Source organism: Lynx canadensis, chromosome B3 (genome assembly GCF_007474595.2).
Source record: "Lynx canadensis isolate LIC74 chromosome B3, mLynCan4.pri.v2, whole genome shotgun sequence".
NCBI classification, from domain to species: Eukaryota; Metazoa; Chordata; class Mammalia; order Carnivora; family Felidae; genus Lynx; species Lynx canadensis.
The window spans coordinates 53,242,516-53,266,419 of NC_044308.2; the positions used below are offsets into that span (position 1 = coordinate 53,242,516).

The 23,904-nt window shown below is 35.3% G+C and overlaps 1 protein-coding gene across 2 annotated transcripts in view; it reads left to right on the top strand.

The window, feature by feature from the left end:
* Nucleotides 1-23,904, top strand: part of TRPM7 (transient receptor potential cation channel subfamily M member 7) — a 123,779-nt gene that overhangs the window by 95,178 nt on the left and 4,697 nt on the right. Inside the window, exons 28-38 of one of the 2 annotated variants that reach the window (XM_030318202.2) lie at nucleotides 2,074-2,170; nucleotides 5,474-5,544; nucleotides 9,321-9,355; nucleotides 10,694-10,719; nucleotides 13,000-13,050; nucleotides 13,133-13,198; nucleotides 13,771-14,054; nucleotides 14,199-14,281; nucleotides 14,441-14,646; nucleotides 18,165-18,216; nucleotides 18,341-18,447. In XM_030318202.2, the coding sequence (XP_030174062.1) occupies nucleotides 2,074-2,170; nucleotides 5,474-5,544; nucleotides 9,321-9,355; nucleotides 10,694-10,719; nucleotides 13,000-13,050; nucleotides 13,133-13,198; nucleotides 13,771-14,054; nucleotides 14,199-14,281; nucleotides 14,441-14,646; nucleotides 18,165-18,216; nucleotides 18,341-18,447 (1,078 nt within the window). The remainder of the gene's footprint in view (nucleotides 1-2,073; nucleotides 2,171-5,473; nucleotides 5,545-9,320; nucleotides 9,356-10,693; nucleotides 10,720-12,999; nucleotides 13,051-13,132; nucleotides 13,199-13,770; nucleotides 14,055-14,198; nucleotides 14,282-14,440; nucleotides 14,647-18,164; nucleotides 18,217-18,340; nucleotides 18,448-23,904) is intronic. The other variant, XM_030318203.2, reaches the window with a different exon arrangement.

A 23,904-nucleotide genomic window follows, 5' to 3' on the forward strand; every position in this document is an offset into this window, starting at 1 on the left:
TAATATGTATTTCACTGAACTTTTAATTTTTTTTTTTCAACGTTTATTTATTTTTGGGACAGAGAGAGACAGAGCATGAACGGGGGAGGGGCAGAGAGAGAGGGAGACACAGAATCGGAAACAGGCTCCAGGCTCCGAGCCATCAGCCCAGAGCCTGACGCGGGGCTCGAACTCACGGACCGCGAGATCGTGACCTGGCTGAAGTCGGACGCTTAACCGACTGCGCCACCCAGGCGCCCCTTCACTGAACTTTTAAACTGTCTTCATAAGTACCACAATGGCAGTTGAAAAAAAATTACATCAGCACATTCTGGTGGCATCGTTTTGCTATAAAGAAGCACTTGATATACATAGGAAGTCATTTAGGATAAATGGATATTTCTTAATGGGAAAGGGTACCTGGCAAGGTTTCCCCCACAGATTTTGCCTTTTAACAATGAGTTTAAATGAATTTAAAGCAAGAGTGCGCTGAAAATTTTGAAGTGCAGGTAACTTCCTGGTAAAAGTAAGAAGAAATTACAAGTTTCTGTGGCTGTTTTGAATTAAACAATTTTGAGTAATTCACTTAGAGGAAAAGAACTCAGACTGTAATAATAGAATAATGAGTTCTAGCCCATGATGGTCTGAGACTTTGAGTTCTTGAACTTTTGTGGGTTGTATACCCCTTTGAAAATCAAATGAAAACTGTAGACCCTCTTCCCCAAAAAATGGACATATACAAAATTTTATCTATTAAGGTATATGGAGTTTTACAAATACCTTGAAGCCCACCATCAATCCTATACTAGAACTTGTGTCATAGATGGAAAATACTTAAGCAAATAAATAGCTAGAACTGGTTCCAAAAGAACTAAAATCAGAAAGGAAATTGGAGTTGCTCTGTAACTACAGAAAAAATGTTAGCCTTCTCACTTGGCTGTATAAATCAGCTGTATATGAAGAGTGCAGAGCATCAAAGGTAGAAAAACTTACTTTTCTTGAGATACAAGTAATTTTTTAAATGAAAGTAATAGTTTATTTTGGTAGTAACATTTTAAAATTCATTCTTTCTGAGAGGTGGTAGAGGTTTGGAAATATTTTAAAGTTGCATAATAGTGTGAATTGTTTATAGTTGAAAAGAGAAAACAGTGAATGTATTGGGTTGTCCCCACATTATTTTAATGCGGTTTGTTAGTTCTTCTGGGAAAATATATAGGTAAAAAGAAGAAAATGAGGGAGAATTAGACTATAAAATATTACACAGGTAGAACAGTTGAAACATGAATATTTAGGTAAACATTTTAGTGACTACAAAGTAACTTGTTTACAAATAAGAATTTAATAAGAAGAGTTGGATTAGAAATTGACGATAAGGGAAATGCCTTGTCAGTAAATACAAATTGGATAATCGAGTAGACATTTGGAAAAGTCTGTTTATGTTCTCATGTTACTTCATAAGCCCAGATGAATTCTAGCTTTAAATGTAAAAGCTCAAATCATAAACTTAAGAAAATAGTAATGCCAAGTCAGTAAAACCAGGAAGGCTTTCTAAACATATGAGGAAGAGGTGATATTAAACGAAGGATGAGAAAAGATAGAAGTACCAAAAAATGGAAATCATAGATAAGTCAAAACAAATTTGGAAAAAATTGAAACGTGACAAATAATAAGCAGATAGATCTTTGGTTATATGAACAGCTCATATAATCAATAAGAAACCTACTGAGGTTTCCCAAAAAAACTACTCTTTCACCTTCCAAATTGTTATAATCTATCAATATTAGTGTAAAATAGCTTTTTCTTTTTTAGGTGAACTGATAAATATTTTCTCCCAAGTTTTTAATGAAATCATATTACTATGAAAAAGGATCCGTTCAGATGGATTTATGAACAATAAGCAAGTAGGATATTTTGATGCAGTTTTTTGAGAAGGTCATTGAAGAAAATTAACTGTAACCTGTAATATACCCTTTGGTGACTAGGTAGATTAAAGTATATTGAGCTAAATAGAAACAGAGTCTCTTATACTACTTAGAACATTTATTTGAAATTCAGTTTGATTATTTTTAAATTATGTTTATGTGTAATATGCAGAATGATATTCCTTCTGAAAACACTTTGAAACACGTGAGTTCTCATGCTGGATTTACTGAATGTCACAAAACTTCTATTCCTCTTCCTTCAGAACAAGGTAAGTTCTTTGACTATGTGAATTATGTTACCAAACATATTCACTTAAGCTTTAAATGTATTATTATGTATGTCGCACACCTAAGCAGTGAATGTTTTGGGAGTCAGAGAATGACGATTCTGGTCCGTCATTGTTGCTGCAACCTTGAATAAAACACACAATTCTAGTATTCTGATATTTTTTACAAATTGTTTAGTCCTAAAGATGAAATATAAAGACTTGCTTTTTATAAATCTATTTTAATCAGTATTATCACTTAGTCAACATATTTTTTTAATTTAACTTTTAAAATAGGTAATACAGGGGTGCTTGGGTGGCTCAGTTGGTTAAATGTCTGACTCTTGGTTCAGCTCAGGTCATGATCTCTAGGTTCATGAGTTTGAGCCCCACATCAGGTTCCATGCTGGCGGTGTGGAGCCTGCTTGGGATTCCTCTCTCCCTCTCTCTCTGCCCCTCCCCCACTCAACTGTATCTCAAAAAATAAATAAACTTTAAAAAATTTATTTTTCTAATAGTTAATACATTTATTTGGTTCAAAAATTGAAATACATACACATACAAGCACTTTGAAAATAAGTCTCCCTCTCATTCCAGCCCTGTATGTAACCACTGTTATTTTTATTTATCCTGTAGAGTTTCACACACATAGTATGTGACGGTAGTCTTTCCTTTTATTTTTTACACAGAAAGTAACATACCATACATTTTGCTCTGCACCTTCAATTTTTAACTTGAGAATTAAATGGACTGGGGATGTTTCCATAACATACTTTTTTATGAGTTGGTTATATATGCATATAAATTTATTAGTCAACGTTTCATTAATGTACATGTAGCCTTTATAAGATTCCTTAAGAAAAACATCACTACCATGTCCCCCTCACCATCATTTCCCCTTTCATTCTCTTTTTGTATACAGCAGTATCACGTTGGATATATTCCAGGAGTGCAAGTTGGTTTAACATTAACATCAAAAATATAATTGATGAGGGGCACCTGGCTGGCTCAGTCAGTAGAGCATGTGACTCTTGATCTCAGGGTTGTGAGTTCAAGCCCGGGTTGGGTGTAGGGCTTACCTGGGGGTGGAGGGGAATATATATATATATATATATATATATATATATATATATATATATATATAATGCATGATAGTAACAGATTAGAGGAGAAAAATCATTTGTTCATCTCAGTAGCTGCAGAAAAGGCATTTGATGAAATTCAGTATCCATTCATGATTAAAACTCTTCCTAAAGTTAGAATAGAGTCTCCTTAATCTGAATAAAGGGTTATCTACAGAAAGTTATCACAGATATTCTCTTTCATAATGATATGTTGAAAGCCAGATGGGGAACCAAGGCAAGGATTCTGGCTGTTTTCATTCCTATTTAATATCCTCTTTTTAAAATTTTTTTTTATTTATTTTATTTTTTTGAGAGAGAGCATGAGCCAGGGGAGGGTCAGAGAGAGAGGGAGACACAGAATTCGAAGCAGGCTCCAGGCTCTGAGCTATCCTCAAAGCCCGACGCGGGCTCAAACTCACCAACCATGAGATCATGACCTGGGCCAAAGTCAGATATCTGAACCACCCAGGCGCCCCTGTTTAGTATTCTCACTGAAAAATAAAATAAAAAGATATGGTAGAATGGTTAGGACAGAAGAAAAAAAAATTATTTTTAGTAACATGGATGTTATTTCTGAAGTTAACACGCTTCTAATTTTGCATCCTTGTATTTCAGTTTGTTTTTTTTTTTTTTATTTTTTTTTTTCAAGGTTTATTTATTTTTGGGACAGAGAGAGACAGAGCATGAATGGGGGAGGGGCAGAGAGAGAGGGAGACACAGAATTGGAAACAGGCTCCAGGCTCTGAGCCATCAGCCCAGAGCCCGACGCGGGGCTCGAACTCACGGACCGCGAGATCGTGACCTGGCTGAAGTCGGATGCTTAACCGACTGCGCCACCCAGGCGCCCCTATATTTCAGTTTTAAACAATAATTATTAACCTCCCACTAAAGAAGACAAGGATCAAACTTTTCCTCTTCCTCCTGTTCCCAGAAGACACAAACACACGCATGCACATGCACACACATTTATTCTTTCCCACCATATAGTTATAATTTTGGCTAGATCAACAGTAGATTCTCTGCTATTGGGCTACATTTCTTCAAGATATTCAGATAAGTAATGCTATCAGTTTCATCATCTAGAAAAAGTTTTGCCCAGACTCTTCTAATGTACTTCAGTCTGGTTTTTTTGGCCTGTACACTTAGAATACAAATTTCATTCTAAGATTTCCCATCACCATTCATTCATTCTGAGGTTTTTCTTTACTGTGTCATAAAGTTGTGAATTATAAGTTACTTTAAAATTTAACATCCTTGGGGCATCTGGGTGGTTCAGTCAGTTAAGCATCCGGCTTCGGCTCAGATCATGATCTCATGGTTCATGAGTTCAAGCCTCTGTGCTAACAGCTTGGAACCTGGAGCCTGCTTCAGGTTGTGTCTCCCTCTCTCTGTGCCCCACCCCTGATAGCACTCTGTCTCCCTCTCTCAAAAATGAATAAACATTAAAAAAAAATTAATTAAAAAAATAATTTAACATCCTGACTTTTTAAAAATAGGCTTAATTCTAAAATTTATTTAGGATAAAATAACAAAATATGACAGAGATGCCATTTTAAGTCGTGGCAGAAAAGATGAACTATTTTTTCCATTATTGTAAAACAGTGTATGTATAAGACTATTAATATGTATAAGATGATTAATTGCAACGTTAGAATGGCAAGAGATTGAAATCATACCAAATGTCCATTAGTAGGAGTTTGGTTGTTATTCTCTACAATTACTGTACAGCCATAGTATGAAGTTCAGTGTAGCATCAAAATAGAATAGAGAAATTTTCTGTGATTGGAAAGATCTCCAAGCTTAAAGTTAAACCAACAACAAAAACCCTAAAATATATATTATTCTACCTTTTATGGTTAAAAAAAAATGGTGATTGTACACACATACACAAAAAATATCCATGGTAGAATGAATACACAAGAAATTTGGAAATAGGAAGACTAAGACTTTTTCCTTCAGACTCTTATTTCTTACTGCTTTTTTACAAAAATAAATTGAATAATTTTGGTGTCCTGCCAAGAGACCTGTGGGCCTCATGTTAACTATTAATGTTCAGCAGTGTTGGGGAGAGGATAAGTTAGTTTATGAAAGTTACACTGTGTGTTGAAACACTTTGTGTTTGGTTGGTTGGTATCAAAATATTTTAGTTGTATAACTAATTTTTTTTTTAATTTTCTTTAAGTGGAAACTAGCAATAGAAGGCCATCCACAGAAGAAACTCATGAAGTAGATTCCAAAGCAGCTTTACTACCGGTTTGTACATTTCAGTTAACAAATGTGTATTTTAAAATATATATTTATTAAAGAAGAACTAAAAAAAGATGGTGATATTTTATTTGAGGTTCTGTTTAGCTTTCAAAAAATTTTACCTTAGAAAACTGACATTAGTGCATTTATTCTTAGAATATTAGCAATTTATTCTTTGAAAAGAGTTTCTTCCTGTAGTGTGAATAGTTAAGAATTTGTTTGTATGTATGTATATGTGTGTCTATGTTTTTTTGTTTTTATCATGTTATGTTTTTCATCATGATAAATGTAGTCTTTAATCCCCACCCCCTAGTTACCCTATCCTCCCACTACCTTCCGTCTGGTAACCATCAGTTTGTTCTCTATAGTTGAATCTGTTTCTTGGTTTGTCTCTCTCTCTCTTTGTTTTGTTTTTCCTTTGCTCATTTGTTTTGTTCCACATATGAGTGAAATAAATCATAATGGTATTTGTCTTTCTTTGACTGACTTATTTCACTTAGCATACTACACTCTAGTTCCATCCATGTAGTTGCAAATGGCAAGGTTTTATTTTTTTATTTTATTTTATTTTATTTTATTTTATTTATTTTATTTTATTTTATTTTATTTTATTTTATTTTATTTTATTTTATTTTATTTTATTTTATTTTTTTATTTTACATCCAAGTTAGCATATAGTGCAACAATGATTTCAGGAGTGGATTCTTTAATGCCCCTTACCCATTTAGCCCATCACCCCCTCCCACAACCCCACCAGTAACCCTCTGTTCTCCATATTTAAGAGTCTCTTATGTTTTCTTCCCCTCCTTGTTTTTATATTATTTTTGCTTCCCTTTCCTTGTGTTCATCTGTTCTGTGTCTTAAATTCCTCATATGCATGAATTCATAAGATATGTGTCTTTCTCTGACTAATTTCAGTTAGCATAATACCCTCCAGTTCCATCCACGTAGTTGCAAATGGCAAGATTTCATTCTTTTTGATTGCTGAGTACTCCATTGTGTGTGTGTATGTATATGTGTGTGTGTGTGTGTGTGTGTGTGTGTGTATAAAACATCTTCTTTATCCATTCCTCCATTGATGGACATTTGGGCTCTTTCCATACTTTGGCTATTGTTGATAGTGCTGCCATAAACATTGGGATGCACGTGCCCCTTTGAAACAGCACACCTGTATCCCTTGGATAAATACCTAATAGTGCAATTGCTGGGTTGTAGGGTAGTTCTATTTTTAATTTTTTGAGGAACCTCCATACTGTTTTCCAGAGTGGCAGTTTTGTTCTTTTTTATTGCTAAATAATATTCCGTGGTATATTTATATTTATATTTATACTTATATTTTATATTTATATTTATACTTATACTTATACTTTATATTTATATTTATATTTATATTTATATTTGTATTTATACCTCATCTTCTTCATGCATTCATCTATCACTAGACACTTGAGCTCCTTCCATTGTTTGGCTGTTATAAATAATGCTGCAATAAACACAGGAGTGCATGTATTCCTTTGAGTTAGTGTTTTTGTATTTTTGGGTAGATACCCAGTAGTGCAATTACTGCATCATAGGGTAGTTCTGTTTTTAACTTTTTGAGGAACCTCCAAACTGTTTTCCACGGTGGCTATACCAGTTTGCATTCCCACCAGTGGTGGAAGAGTGTTCTTTTTTCTCTACATCTTCACCAGCACTGGTTGTTTCTTCGGTTTTTGATTTTGACCATTCTTATAGATGTGAGGTGCTATGTCATTGTAGGTTTGATTTGTATTTCCCTGATGAGTGATGTTGAGCCTCTTTTCATGTGTCTGTTTGCCATCTGGATGTCTTCTTTGGAGAAATCTGTTTATGTCTTTTGCCCATCTTTTAATTGGATTATTTGTTGTTTGGGTATTGAGTTGTATAAGTTCTTTATATATTTTGGATGCTAACCCTTTATCAGATATGTTTTTTGCAAACATATTCTTCTATTCTGTAGGTTGCCTTTTAGTTTTGTTGATTGTTTCCTTCACTGTGCAGAAACTTTCTGATGTAGTCCCAGTAGTTTATTTTTGCTTTTATTTCCCTTGTCTCAGAAGATGCATCTAAAAAAAGTGTTGCTGTGGCCAATGTCAGAGAGATTACTATCTGCATAATAGTTAGGAAATTTTACAGAAAAATTTATTCAAAAGAAAGGTAGGAATCTCTGTTTGTATTGAAACTGGTTGTATGTAGTCATTCCCAGCCAATTGAGGTAGTATTTGATTTTACAAGTACTCTTTAAATTTTTTTTTTAAAGTTTATTTATTATTGAGAGAGAGATAGGGCATGAGTTGGGGAGGGGCAGAGAGAGAGGAACATACAGAATCTGAAGAAGGCTTCAGGCTCCGAGCTGTCAGCACAGAGCCTGATGCAAGGCTCAAACTCACAAACTGTGAGATCATGACCTGAGTCGAAGTCGGACACTTAACTGACTGAGCCACCCAGGTTCCCCACAAATACTCTTTAAAAGCATACTCTGGCATCAAGATAAATAACTTGGGAGAAAGTAGAAAAATTGGTCCTTTATAGTCAAGTATAGAAATCAGTATTCATAATTATCCTGGATCATCAAGAACATTTTATTTACATTCTGCTATAAGGAGATAGATTATATTATGGAAAGTCATGTTATTAAAACAATTATTTCAGGGGCGCCTGGGTGGCGCAGTCGGTTAAGCGCCCGACTTCAGCCAGGTCACGATCTCGCGGTCCGTGAGTTCGAGCCCCGCGTCAGGCTCTGTGCTGACAGCTCAGAGCCTGGAGCCTGCTTCCGATTCTGTGTCTCCCTCTCTCACTGACCCTCCCCCGTTCATGCTCTGTCTCTCTCTGTCCCAAAAATAAAATAAACGTTGGAAAAAAAAAATTTTTTAAAAAACAATTATTTCAGTGAGGAAAGGGGGTTAGTGAACACAGTTTCACAGTAACAATTCCTCCTTTTTGGAAGGACATACCCTGCACTATTTTGCCACAAAGTAAGTTCCATTGAAGATGACCTGACAATGCGAAATTACAGAACTTCTGGGATTCAAGTTACACAAACAGTATTAATAAACCTCTACCAACTTGAGATAGTAGAATTACTGGTTACAAGTTATAAAATAATATGATTAAGGTGACTAAAACCATAAAAGAGAAGGTATTAAAAATATGAAAAAAGATAAGATACTATTCAGAAAGTCCTGAAAAATTAGATAAAAATCTAGGATAAAAAATAACTCAGTGGGGGTTATAATAACATAGATTAGGCACAGCCAAACAGAGAATTACTAAACTGGATGAGAATATAATTATAGAGTTATAATTAAATGGAAAAAATACAGAATAAAAACAATATGCACATATACAGAAAAAGACTTCAATGAGATATGCTTATATGTTTTTAGTGATTTGTTTACAGTATGCATGATTTTAATTTTACTCTTTCTACTTCGTTGTGTTTTTCTTTTTCAATGAGCACATACTATTTAGAGTCATAGAAACAAATGTATAAGAATATAAAGTTGTCATCAGAAGTAAAGAAACTAGCCAGAGTGTAATTATGTTGTAGGAAATAGCACTCATGAAATTCTTTATTCTACCTTGTGGAATGGTCTTATGGTAATTATATCCATTTATTATTTTTTTAGTTCAGTTGTATAAAATAAGGACTTCACATTAATTTTTCAGACTATAGGGAAACAAAACAGTGTTAAACAAACAGTTATGCTTCTTCTAGAGAGATTTTTTCTTTAATTTTTGTTTGTGTTTGTTTTTGACTAAAGGATTGGTTACAAGATAGACCATCAAACAGAGAAATGTAAGTAAGCCTTTTCTCATTGTCAACCTGAAAAGTATCATAGTTATTGGGGGTTTTTTCTGTTCTTTGTACCATCTTTTAAAACACTCTTTTATCTGTGAGTTATGATTATTTATTTTAACATCTCTTGTCTTTACATAGAAGAGACTAGGGGAACTCATTTATTATGAGTTAATATATACATTTAAAATTACAATTTTAGGGGCGCCTGGGTGGCGCAGTCGGTTAAGCGTCCGACTTCAGCCAGGTCACGATCTCGCGGTCCGTGAGTTCGAGCCCCGCGTCGGGCTCTGGGCTGATGGCTCAGAGCCTGGAGCCTGTTTCCGATTCTGTGTCTCCCTCTCTCTCTGCCCCTCCCCCGTTCATGCTCTGTCTCTCTCTGTCCCAAAAATAAATAAACGTTGAAAAAAAAAAAAAAAAAAAAAAAATTTAAAATTACAATTTTATATAGTTATACTATCATTTATGGCGATGCTATGATTACTATATTTTAGGATTCCAGAGGACGTTTACAAAAGAAAAAGTCATCTTTTTTTTTTATGTTTGTTTATTTTTGAAGGAAAGAAAGAAAGTGAGTTGGGGGGGGGGGGCGGGGGTGGGTGTTGCAGAAGAGAGGGAGACACAGGAAGAGAATCGGAAACAGGCTCCAGGCTCTGAGCAGTCAGCACAGCATGGGAGAGTTACTTTCTGATATGGACTATTTGAGAAGGAACCACAGTGTTTCCCCTATTGCTTTCTGTGCATCTATATATGTGAATATATAGAGAAGAAAATAAACCAGGTGCCACATGGGTATGCAGTGTTCAAGTTCTTTGGGTGCTCTGGGCCTTGTATGGCACTTGGAAGATCAAACTGTAATCAGATCTCTTCAGAGTATACTGTGTTTTATAACCAAAACCATAGGATGTAAATACAGAATAGGTACTTGAAGTTGATGTTAACTCAGCTAACAAGAGAACCTTGTCTTACAGAATGTTGAGCCAAAGAAGTACCCAGAAAGGTGGAGTTGGTCAGCACTTTTTGGGTGCTGAGAAAAGAGTAGTTTATCAACAGCAAAGGGATGATGCTAGGGTCAAAATACTTCCTATAATAAAATATTTATATTAGGTAGAAGGTAAGAGCTGGAAAGAGATTTTTAGTACAGATTAAACATATATTTATATCCATATATGAATTTGGCATTGGCTTTAAGGGAAATGGCATATATTCAAACAAAAGTGAATCTGGATCTCAGAATTACTTTAATCACATTATATTAAATAATCATAATTTTACAAAGTGTATGGTAGCCAAAACAAAGATTGTGTCACAACTTGTATTTTTTGGTGTTTTCTTTAGGCCATCTGAAGAAGGAACGTTAAATGGTGAGTCCATATGGTAGATTTAATGCAAAAAAATGAGGATTATATATGATGTTATGTTATAGCAAATACCATATTATTCTAGCTAAGAAACTTCAGACTTCGTGTTTGAAAGAGCCAAGGTGGTAAAAAGTTCTTTGTTCAGCTAGTTTCTCTTTGATATAGTAGTTTCACATATACATGAACTCACCATGTGAATGATATATCTTTACTGTCACCCTACCCCCCTTCGTCCCTGTGACCTAGTCTGCTCTTTCCCTTGTATACCCTGTTTTAGTGAATGATACTCTTTCAGTCTACTAGGTAAAATCTGAGAAGGAGTTATTCTTGACCCCCTTGACCTTGCACTCACAAAGTCCTGTTGTATTTACTTCTTAAATATTGAGACTCCATCTTCCACTATACATTATTCTGCTGCTTTCAGTTCACACTTCATCATTTTTTAAACCTTTTATTGAAGTATATATAACATGCATACAAAAAAGGTAGAGATAAGCCTCTCAGTGAATTCTCCCTAAGCAACTATGCCCCTGTAATCAGCACCCAGGTCACAAAACAGAATATTGCCAGTATTCCAGCTCCTCGTGTCCTTGTGTTTTAACCTCTGCCCCTGAATAACACATGTATAGTTTTGTCTCTGTTTGTTTATGGAATATATAAATGGAATCATAAAGTATGTACTCTGTGTCTGGCTTTTTCCTCCTAACATATGTTTATAAGATTCATCAATATTTTTGTGTATAGTGGTAGTTTGCACATTCTCATTACTATATAGTATTTCCTTATATGAATCTATTGAATGTATCCATTCTGTTATTTGATAGGCATTTCAGTAGCTTCCATTGTATGATTATTATGAACCATGAGTGCCATTATGAGTAGTCTTGTTCATGTTGTTTGGTAAACATATGTATTTGTTTTTTATTGGGCATGTACTTAGGACTGGAATTTGTAGGTGGTAGGGTATGTATGTGTTCACATTTAGTTGTTACTGTCGCGTAGGTTTTTAGAGTTGTGCCACTTAATCTCCCTTCTAGTCTGTCTTCTATTCTTCCACCAAACTGATCCTCCTCTGCTTTACATTTTCCACACTGTCATTGGGTAAAATCGTGTCCTTTCTTAGCATGGCATATTTGGCTCCTAACTATTTGGTATTCCCTGATTCTGTAGCTTTACCTCCTACAGGCGTGCCTGTACTCTTGCTCGTTAGTTTGCAGTCCTGGTTACATGTCCAAGTACTTACGGAGAATCACTTTACGCTGACACACACCTACAGAATTTTTTGAAGTGAGATCTGGGTAGGTGCACAGTGAAAAAGCCCCACAGGTGATTCTGATATATGTTTATTATAAATTTATTTATATCTATTATACGTGATATATATTTATGTGTATAAAATTAGTTTTGAAAACTGCTGTTTCTGTTCATACTAAACAACTTGCAGTTTCTCAAGTGTAGCATGTGCTTTAACAGTTCCGTGTCTGAAAATGTTGCCCTGACCACACCACTGTCTTCCAGACTATTCTTTTTCCCCTTCTCTTTCTCTGAGACATCCTTCAACCTTTCTGCAAGCAGAAGACATTTAGTACCCCTCCTCTATAGTCCTATGATGTATATATACATCATATATACATATATACATACATATATACATCATATATACATGTGTATATATAGTCCTATAATATATATATATAATGTGTATATTTTATATTTCCTACATAGTATTAAAACTATTGACTGATTTTCTTCTTCTCAAGACAGTAAGGTCTTTTTCATTAATATTCTCTAAACTTAACACATGGCAAATTCAATTGATTCTCCAGTCTTCTCATTACAGTTAAAAAGTCAAATTCTCAAATACATTTAAATATGGAGGAAGGGCTTTTGGGTATGTTTCACATTCCAGAAGTTCATCTTCTTATGGTCAGCCCACTAAAATGGCTACTTGGTTACAAGCTCCAGCTCCTAAACTAAAAGATCTTTTCCTTTTTGAGTGGGGGTGGAGGGTGTGGGAAAAGCGCAGCTTATGACAGGAGAGTGTGAAATGTCACGTGCTTTTTCCCTTCCAGGTATCTGAGTGCACAGTTAGGACTAATCTGGCACAATGAAAAAGGATAATAGAGCAAGCACATGATGAGTGTATTTTACTATTTATTTTTTCTGTTCAGTGAAGAGAGCTTATATGAAGGGAACTTAGGATGACTGTATGAGAATGAGCAAAAATGTTTATACCACATTAGTACTTTTAAAAGGGTTTCATTTGTTTATTTGCCATTTTAGGTCTCGCTTCTCCATTTAAACCAGTTATGGATACAAATTACTATTACTCAGGTCAGTACTATTTAAAACAAAATCTAACAATATTTTGACCTTTTAGAAAGGATTTCATTATTTTTCTCTCATTTTTGTGCAGCTGTGGAAAGAAATAATTTGATGAGATTATCCCAGAGCATTCCATTTACACCTGTGCCTCCAAGAGGTAAATCCAAATAGTAAAGAAATGAAGGAGAAAATAAACCTTTTATTAATAGTGTGATTTTTAGCTGTGATGTAGAACATGGGTGGTAATAGAAGGAAGGGTCACGTTGAGAAGTGTCAATTTCATATAAATTTTAATTAGCAAGAGTCAGGTATAGTTTAAATAGAAGAAGGAGTGATCAGAAATATTAGATTTCTGTATTTCCATCATATCCAGAAGTAATAGTGTATTCTAATTCAGAAAGGATCTTAACCCATTGTTTAGTATAGAAAGCATAGATAAATTGACACCACAAATTTTGTGGAACAGTTGCTTTCTTAAAGTTTTTCTTGAAAATGATCATAATTTCAAAAATGTTTATTACTACTAATATACATAAATTTAGAAATATTAGTAGATTCTTGATTTCTGAGCATTTGTTGCCCTTAAACTTCCTTTATAAAATTACAACTTTGTCCAGTTCATTTTCTGTTTCTTACTTAATCTTAACAAGATACCTGCCAATTTTTATTCTACTTTGTCATTTTAAAGGGTCATAATTTGACCTCAAATTGTGTCCATTCATCTTGCAGGTGAGCCTGTCACAGTGTATCGCTTGGAAGAGAGTTCACCCAGTATACTGAATAACAGCATGTCTTCTTGGTCACAGCTTGGCCTCTGTGCCAAAATAGAGTTTTTAAGTAAAGAGGAGATGGGAGGAGGTTTACGGAGAGCTGTCAAAGTACAGTGTACCTGGTCAGAACATGATATCCTCAAATCAGGTCATCTTTATATTATCAAATCTTTTCTTCCTGAGGTGGTCAACACATGGTCAAGTATTTATAAGGAAGATACAGTTCTGCATCTCTGTCTCAGAGTAAGTGCTAGTGAATGCATAACAGTAGAACATTATTTGGAGTTCATGTTTTGTCTTCTAATGTATGTTAAACCAAAAAACCTCTTAGTTTCAGTGTTCAGCAAGGAGATTTTTTTGGTGTATTTTTTTGTTGTTGTTCTGTAGGAAATTCAGCAACAGAGAGCAGCACAAAAGCTCACGTTTGCCTTCAACCAAATGAAACCCAAATCCATACCATATTCTCCAAGGTAAATCTTGAAATTTTTCTGAGATCTTGCAGTTTTATCTGGATACCATTGTCTTTTGACCTTCGTTATTAATGCTGAATATTTATTTACCCATTTAAAAGCTCAATTAGAATTTTATTAACAAAACTACTAGTAATATCTATAACTGTTTTTCATAAGGTTCCTTGAAGTTTTCCTGCTGTATTGCCATTCAGCAGGACAGTGGTTTGCTGTGGAAGAATGTATGACTGGAGAATTTAGAAAATACAACAATAATAATGGTGATGAGATTATACCAACTAATACACTGGAAGAAATCATGCTGGCCTTTAGCCACTGGACATATGAATATACAAGAGGGGAGCTATTGGTACTTGATTTACAAGGTAAATTTATTAAAGTATTGCTAAAGTAAAATTGTACAGTAGGTTCTCACCTGTTCATGTGTTTTGAATGATATACGGTCATCTTCTAACTTATAGATCGGTAAAAGCCTCAGGTTAGTAAAAGCTATTAAAAAAGCAAGTCAAGGGGCGCCTGGGTGGCGCAGTCGGTTAAGCGTCCGACTTCAGCCAGGTCACGATCTCGCAGTCTGTGAGTTTGAGCCCCGCGTCGGGCTCTGGGCTGATGGCTCGGAGCCTGGAGCCTGTTTCCGATTCTGTGTCTCCCTCTCTCTCTGCCCCTCCCCCGTTCATGCTCTGTCTGTCTCTGTCCCCCCAAAAAAAAAATAAATAAACATTGAAAAAAATAAAAAATAAAAAAGCAAGTCAATAACAGCCATAGCATATAGCCATCAGGGCCCTGAATAGTGGGATCTTGCTTCCTTGATTATTACTTACATAATATATATATTTTTTTGATGAGCAGAAACACATGCAATCCACTATTCTATTCTTAGATGTATATGTAGTTTTAGTCTTTTAAAACTATACTGTTTATTTAAAACAGTAGCGTGTGTTCCTGTTCTTGGTGTTTATGTTATCTATTATTGTGAACTAAACTACCTAAATATTTAGGGATTAAAACTACCATTTTATTTGTTTCCAGTTCTTTGGTTCAGGAATTTGGATGGGACATGGTGGGGATGGCTTATCTCTGCTGTCTTCTCAGAAGGTTCAAATGGCTGGAGAATAAGCATGAACAACATGACTAGAGTCAAATGTCTGAGGTTTCTGTTCACTGACATCTGAATCCCTCAGTTCTCCACCAAGTGATCTCTCTATGTGGCTAGTTATCTGTGACCTTGGTCATAACATGGTAGTTTCAGGTAGTTAGATTTTTACATAGCAGCTAGCTACCTCCAGAGAAAAAGCAGAAACTCTTAACATTAGTTCCAGAACTGGCCCAGATCTCCTCCTCCACATTTTACTGATCAAGGCAGATAATAAAGATAGCCCAGTTCAAGAAGTAGGGAATGGATTCCAGCACTTGGTGGGTGGAGTAGCATCTATACAAGGAAGGAAAAACTGATCATAACCATTTTTGTAGACAGAATCTGTCATATGTGGAAAAGAAAAAAATGGAAATTGTGGCTTGGAGAGGGCACATTTGCTTAGAGTATTGTCTGTCTGCAGGGTCAGAGGAAAATAAAACTGAGCAGGTTGCCCGCTCTACCTGAGTTGTACTTTCTTATTATAACTTCCATGATTTTTTTCCCGAAAGAGCAGCCTTAATTTCAAATGTCACCATAGACCAGATTTCAAAATCTATACATAAGAACAGTTATTTAGAATGTTTATCACTTGATGACTTTTTTTGTTACATATAGTCACAGATATAAAGGATTTTGCTGAAAAGCAAATGGCATGGAATCAAGCTGAAGAAAGAAAATCTGTAAAAATAGCTACCCTTTTTTCAGTAGTTCATCATTTTACATAAATGATTTAATAGTATATAAAGTGAAAACTGATATGTATTATTAGGTCAATCCAATTAAGTAAAAAAGATCTTTAAGTATATTCTTAAATAGTGTCATTTAATTATCTTCAAACATGCATAGGAGGTAAAGCCAAACAGATTTTATCTGAATTCCTAATTTAAAAGATGGGAGTTAGGGTGCCTGGCTGGCTCAGTCAGTAGGGCATGCAACTCTTGATCTCACGGTCGTGAGTTCAAGCCCCGTGTTGAACATAGAGCTTATTTTAAAAAAATAAATAAATGAAAATAAGGGCGCCTAGGTAGCTTATTTGGTTAAGCCTCCAACTTGGGCTCAGGTCATGATCTCGCAGTCTTTGAGTTTGAGCCCCGCGTCGGGCTCTGTGCTGACAGCTCAGAGCCTGGAGCCTGCTTCTGATTCAGTCTCCCTCTCTCTCTGTCCCTCCTCTGCTAGCACCTGACTCTCTCTGTCTCTCTCTCTCCCTCTGTCTTTCTCAAAAATAAACTTTAAATAAATGAAAATAAAAGATGGGACTTATTTTCAGTAAACAAAGTAGTTTTAATGTTCTTTACATTACATTATTACATTAATGTGTTCCTGGAGCCATTTTTCATAGAGCTGTTTTACACAAGGGGCGCCTGGGTGGCTCAGTTGGTTGAGCATCTGATTCTTGATTTTGGCTCAAGTCATGATTTCATGGTTCATGAGTTTGAACCCCACGGGCTCTGCATGGGTAGTGTAAAGCCTGCTTGGGATTCTTTCTCCTTCTCTCTCTACCCATCCTCTGCTCACTCGCATTCTCTCTTTCAAAAATAAACATTAAAAAAATATTTTACACGATTACCACAAACAAACAATATGGAAATATATTAAAAAGTTTTCCCATTTCATTATTTCTCTAATTTTGGTGAAGACAAATACTGTACACAAATAGAAGGTTTTTTTTTCCTTATTTTTAATATTTTGTGTTGTGATTTTCCTCCAACTGGGATGATGCCTCGTGTGTGTGTGTGTGTGTGTGTGTGTGTGTGTGTGTGTGTGTATGAGTGTGTGTGTGAGATTTGTTTTTGTCTACCTAACAATATATCATGGACATCTTTTGGGTCATTACTGATAAATCTGAGTTACTGCTTTTAATAGATGCATGCATGATAACTTATAGTAGGGAGGGGTGGCATGATTTACCCCCCCCTTTTTTTCTTTTTTTTTGCTACTGTAAACAGTGCTGCAACAAATATACTCATGTATTGCTACTTTCATTTCCATTAAGTAGATTTCTGAATTGGCTTAGTAAGAAGAAATGAGTGCAATTTTAACAGCCACTGGGTTATTTTTCCAAAAGGTTATGGGAACACATACTTAGCACTGTATATGAGTTCCCATTTCTCTGCGGACTCTCCAGTACTAAATATTCTTAATCTTTGCCAGTCTGATGAGTAGTAGGTCAATAGGTATTCTTTTATATGAGTAACTAGATAAGAAAGACTGAAAATATTTAATTATACTTTTAGTACCTCTGGGGAGGAATGGAAGTAAAGGAAGATGTTCACAATCTTATTCTTTATGTAACCTGAATATTTTTCAAGAAGATAAATGTGGTAGTATATGATTTTTAAAAATGGGAAACACTTTAAAAATGGCCTATAAATTATGCCTTTGTGTTCCAAAATGTTCTTTGCTAATAAGGTGAAAAAGGGGGAGATCATGTAAACTGTTTACATAAACTGTTTGTTTTCCAGCTTTGTCCCTGTTGCATCAAAAGGAAGTGCCATCAGGAGTCCACCTGCCTATCTCCCAACTCTGACAATTAACTTTTATTCCTGGTGCGGGAGCTGTGTGTGTCCTAGGTGCAGTGTTAAGGTCACAAGTTATGAAATACTAAGAGAGAAAACCTATACTCTTGAAAAATTTAACATTGTGTAATAATTGATGCTATAAAATCTCTCATAACTATTTTTATTATGCAAATGTCAATGTTTGTATCAATTATACAATATAAATTATCTTTTTTTATATATACATATAAAGGTGTGGGTGAAAATTTGACTGATCCATCTGTGATAAAAGCAGAAGAAAAGAGGTAATAAGTTTTAATAATTTCATGAAGATATTTTTATAATTTCAAATTCTACATTTCTGTTTGCATAAACTGTCTTTTTTTTTTTCTTTTTTCTTTTTTCTTTTTTTAACTACCAATTCCACAGATCCTGTGATATGGTTTTTGGCCCAGCAAATCTAGGTGAAGATGCAATAAAAAACTTTAGAGCAAAACATCACTGTAATTCTTGTTGTAGAAAGCTTAAACTTCCAGGTAACATTTTCTTAGTATAACGTATAAATTGTTAGCACATTTGGTTACTACAATTCTTCATAAAGCTGAGGGCATAAATACACATTATTTAATAAATGGATCTATGTTTTCTTTAATTGCTTTTAAAAATACAAAGTTTGTTAATTTAATACATTTATTATGTGTCTGCTCGCTGCCAAGAATTGTGCTAGATGTTAACAGTACATTTGTGAACCAGACAAGCATGATCCCTGACCTCAATGGAATTTAGTCAAATCTTAGATACTGACAGGATTAACAGGTAGGACTGTCGTTAATGCCAAACAGAAGAAATAGAACAGGTAAGCAGGTAAGAGGTCAGGGAGTGCTACCTGAGGAACTGACAGATTGCCTAAAACTGAAGGTTAAATAGACTTTAAAGTTAGCCTGGCAAAGAGTTGGAGGAGTATTCCCATGAAGCAGAAACAAGAACTTCAGATATATTCTCTCAGGATTGTAATTTCATTTATACATTTGAAAAATTACCCGTTATTATTGAATCTAAGCTATAGCACAAACCAGTGGTTCTCATTCTTTGGTGTGTATCAGCCTCCCTGTGAAACTTTTTAAAAATTACAGCTTCCTGAGGGGTGCCTGGGTGGCTCAGTCGGTTGAGCGGTTAAGCGTCCAACTTCGGCTCAGGTCACGATCTCGCAGTTTGTGAGTTCGAGCCCTGCGTTGGGCTCTGTGCTGACAGCTTGGAGCCTAGAGCCTGCTTCTGATTCTGTGTCTCCCTCTCTTTCTCTGCCCTTCCACTGCTCATGCTCTGTCTCTCTCTCTCTCTGAAAAATAAACATTAAAAATTTTTTTAAAAAGTCTCTGCCTGAGACTTAACCCTTGAGCTCTATTTTTTAATGTCCCTGTCATTATGACTGATAGATAACTCAGTAGTTAAGAGGTTGGAGTTAGGAGCCAGGTTGCATGGGTCCAGAAAATACCTACATTATAGAGATAGGTTTTTTGTTTTGTTTTGTTTTTTAGAATTAAATGAATTAGTATTTGTGAAGTACCTAGAACAGTGCCAGGCACATCATAGTAAGCATGTAAATGCTACTTTTTTTTTTTTTAATGTTTATTTATGAGGAAGACACAGAATCAGAAGCAGGCTCCAGGCTCTGAGCTGTCAGCACAGAGCCTGATGCAGAGCTCGAACTCACAAACAGCAAGACCTGAGCCGAAGTCGGACACCCAATGGACTGAGCCACCCAGATGCCCCAATGCCACAGTTTTTAATTGTTGATTGTTAATGTACAGAAAGACCATTAATTTTTGTGTTTGTTTTTTTTCTTTCTTTATTGACCTTGGGTTTTTTTCTTTGGTTTGGGTTTTTTTTTAATTTTTGTTTATTTTTTTGTTTGGTTTGAGTTTTGTTGTTATTGTTTGGAGGTTTTTGTTTTGTTTTTGTTTTTTGTTGACCTTGTATCCTACAACTAAACTAACGTAATTCTAGGAATTGTTTTTGTTTTGTTTTGTAAACTTACTGGAATTTTCTGTATAGATAGTAGAGACAGTTATATTCCTTTTCAACCTATATACCTTTTATTTCTTTTTTCTTGACTTTTTGCACTGGCAAGGAATTCTCATACAGTGTTGAATAGTGAAAGGAATAGTGAAAGTAGAATCTGCTTTGTTCCTGATCTTAAAGGGAGAAAGCCTTCGGTCTTCCACCATTAACATGATGCTAGCTTGTAAGAGTTTTTTAGATATACTTTATTAGGTTGAGAAAATTTTCTTCACTTCTTGTTTCTTGAAAATGTTTATCCTGAATGGGTATTAAATTTTGTCAGATATTTTGTCTGCATGTGTTTATATGGTCATTTGTGTTTTCTTCTTTAATAGGTTAATAGTACATTGTATTGCCTCGATTTTTGAAATGTTGAACCAGTCATGCATTCAGGACAGACTACTTTGTCATGATATATTACCTTTTTTTATGTATTGTTGGACTCACTTTATTCATATGTTGTTGAGGCTTTTTGCATCTGTGTTCATGAAGAATATTGGTCTATGTTTGTGGTTTTTTTCCTTGTACTATCTTTCTCTTCTTTTGGTATCACCATAATATTGACCTTAAAAATAAGTTAGAAGTGTTCACACCTCTTCTTTTTCGAGGAACAAATTATATAGAATCGATACTTTTCTCATTTTAAATGTTTGATAGAATTGTCAAGTAAAACTCTCTCAGTCTGAAGTTCTTTGTCAGATGGTTTTTAAGGAACAGTTTAATATGTTAATTGATGTAGGATTGTTGGGGTCATCCATTTTTTAATTATTTATTTAATGTTTATTCATTTTTGAGAGACAGAGACCACGGGAGGGGCAGAGAGAGAGGGAGACAGAGAATTTGAAACAGGCTCCAGGCTCTGAGCTGTCAGCACAGAGCCCGATGTGGGGCTCAAACTCATGAATTGCGAGATCGTGACCCGAGCTGAAGTCGGACGCTCAACTGACTGAGCCACCCAGGCGCCCCAGAGGGGTCATCCATTTTTTACATTGAGTTTTAGTAGTTTGTGTCTTTCAAGGAATTGGTTTGTTTTACTTAAGTTGTCAAATTTATGGGCATAGGGTTATTTATATACTAATTTGTTCAATGTCTGGGATCTCATGAGTCCTTTCTTATGATAATTTGTTTTTTGTTTCTTCGGCATTCTGGCTAAGGTTTATTAGTTCTTTTGATACTTTGAGAGAACCAGTTTTTCTTTGCACTGTTTTAGTCTACTTTCTGTTTTCAATTTCATTGATTTATTCTCTTTATTCTGTCTTTCTGCTTGCTTTGGGTCATTTGTTCTTTGTTAAAGTAAAAACTTGGATTATTTGGGAATGCAAGCTGGTGCAGCCACTCTGGAAAACAGTATGGAGGTTCCTCAAAAAACTAAAAATAGAATTACCCTAAGACCCAGCAATTGCACTACTAGGCATTTATCCAAGGGATACAGGTGTGCTGTTTCGAAGGGACACATGCACCCCCATGTTTATAGCAGCACTCTCCACAATAGCCAAAGTATGGAAAGACCCCAAACGTCCATCGATGGATGAATGGATAAAGAAAATGTGGTATATATATACACAAAATGGAGTATTACTCAGCAATCAGAAAGAATGAAATCTTGCCATTTGCAACTATGTGGATGGAACTGGAGGGTATTATGCTAAGTGAAATTAGTCAGAGAAAGACAAAAATCATATGACGTCACTCATATGAGGACTTTAAGAGACAAAACAGATCAACATAAGGGCAGGGAAACAAAAATAATATAAAAACAGGGAGGGGGACAAAACAGAAGAGACTCATAAATATGGAGAACAAACTGAGGGTTACTGGAGGGGTCGTAGGAGGGGGGGATGGGCTAAATGGGTAAGAGGCACTAAGGAATCTACTCCTGAAATCGTTGTTGCACTATATGCTAACTAATTTGGATGTAAATTTTAAAAAACAAAAAATAAAATAAAAAGAAATAATAATAAGAAATGAACCTGGGGGGGGAATACTTGGATTATTGATTTGAGGCCTTTTCTAACAAGAAGTTTACTTCTATAAATTTCTTTCTTTCTTTCTTTCTTTCTTTCTTTCTTTCTTTCTTTCTTTCTTTCTTTCCTTCCTTCCTTCCTTCCTTCCTTCCTTCCTTCCTTCCTTCCTTCCTCCCTCCCTCCCTCCCTCCCTCCCTCCCTCCCTCCCTTCCTTCCTCCCTCCCTCCCTCCCTTCCTTTCTTCCTTCCTTCTTTTTTTAGCAGGACCATGCAAACAGGGAAGGGGCAGAGAGAGAGAGGGAGATATAGAATCCAAAGCTGGCTCCAGACTGACCTGTCAGCACACAGCCCAACATGGAACTCTTAACCCGTGAACCATGAGATCATGACCTGAGCCACAGTCAGACGCTGAACCGACTGAGCCACCCAGGAGCCCCTTATATATATGTTAATTATATTTGAAGTGGGCTGCTTGCAGACAGCATATAGTTGGGTCATAGGTTTAATTTGTTTTTTTGTGTTGTTTTTTTTTTTTTTTACTTAATTTCCATTTTTAACTAATGTTTCAGACCCTTTACATTTTACATAATTATTGATGTGATTAGATACAGATCTTCTGTTGTACTCTTTTCTGATTAATGCCTTCTTTTTCCGCCCCCCACTCTGTTTTAGTATTGTTTTATCTTTATGTGTATTTTTTTTAGTGGTTGCTCTTAGTTCTTCTTATCAAGAATGTGTATATTTTGCCTTCATTCTTGAAGGCTATTTTTTACTGGATCTAGAATTTTAGGTTGATACTTCTTTCAGGGCATAGAAAATGTTTGCTGTTTTTTGGCCTCTGTTATCTCTGATGAAAATTTCACAGTCATTTGAATTGTTCTTCCCCTATATGTGATGTATCATTATAATCTAGCTTGTTTCAAAATTTGGATTTTCAGCAGTTTGATTATGAGATGTCTAGTTGTAGGTTTTTCTGAGTTTATCTTGGTTCAGGTTTGCTTAGCTTCTTGAATTTGTAAATTTATGATTTTTATCAAATTGAGGAAGTTTTTAGCTGTTCTTCAAATATTTGTTCTGCATCAATCTCTTTTCATCTCTTTTTGAGACTCACATAATAAGAATATTAGACATTTTTGGGCACCTGGGTGGCTCAGTCGGTTGAGCAACTGACTTTGGCTCAGGTCATGATCTCACGGTTTGTAAGTTGGAGCCCCACGTCAGGCTCTGTGCTGACAGCTCAGAGCCTGGAGCCTTCTTCTGATTCTGTGTCTCCCTCTCTCTCTGCCCCTCCCCCACTCATGCTCTGTCTCTCTCTGTCTCAGAAATAAATAAACATTAAAAAAAAAGAATATTAGACATGTTTATATTGTTTCTCAGGGACTTGAGTCTCTGGTTATTTCCTTAAAAATTATTTTTTGTCTGTTGTTTAGATTGAATAATTTCTATTGCTCTGTCAAGTTCACAGACTTTTCCCTTACTCTTCATTTCTTCATTCTGCTTTTAAGCCCGCACACTGGATTTTTTGTTTCAGTTATGTTTTTCAGTCCTATAAACTTCCTTTTGGTTCTTTTATACTGATTATTTCTCTGCTGAAAACTTGTTTTTTTCATTCATCTCAACTTTGTTTGCACCACTTCATGGAATATGGTTGTAATAGCTGGTTTAAAGTCTTTTATCATTCCATCAGAATAATCTTAAGGTTGGCATCACTTGTCTTTTTCTTTGAGATGTTTCTAGTTCTTTGTATCTGGTAATTTCAGAATGTGTCCTAGATATTTCGACTAGGAGATTCTCATTCTTACTAAAAATCCTCTAGAGAATGTTGATTTTTGTTTATTTGTGTTAGTAGACAGCTCATTTAAGCTCAATTTACAAGTCCTAGTCTACCTTTTATAGCTGTGATTCCAACGTCAACGTCAGTTTAGTTTTCAAAGCTTTTGCAGTATTACTTAGGTCAGCCTCACTGTGTCAA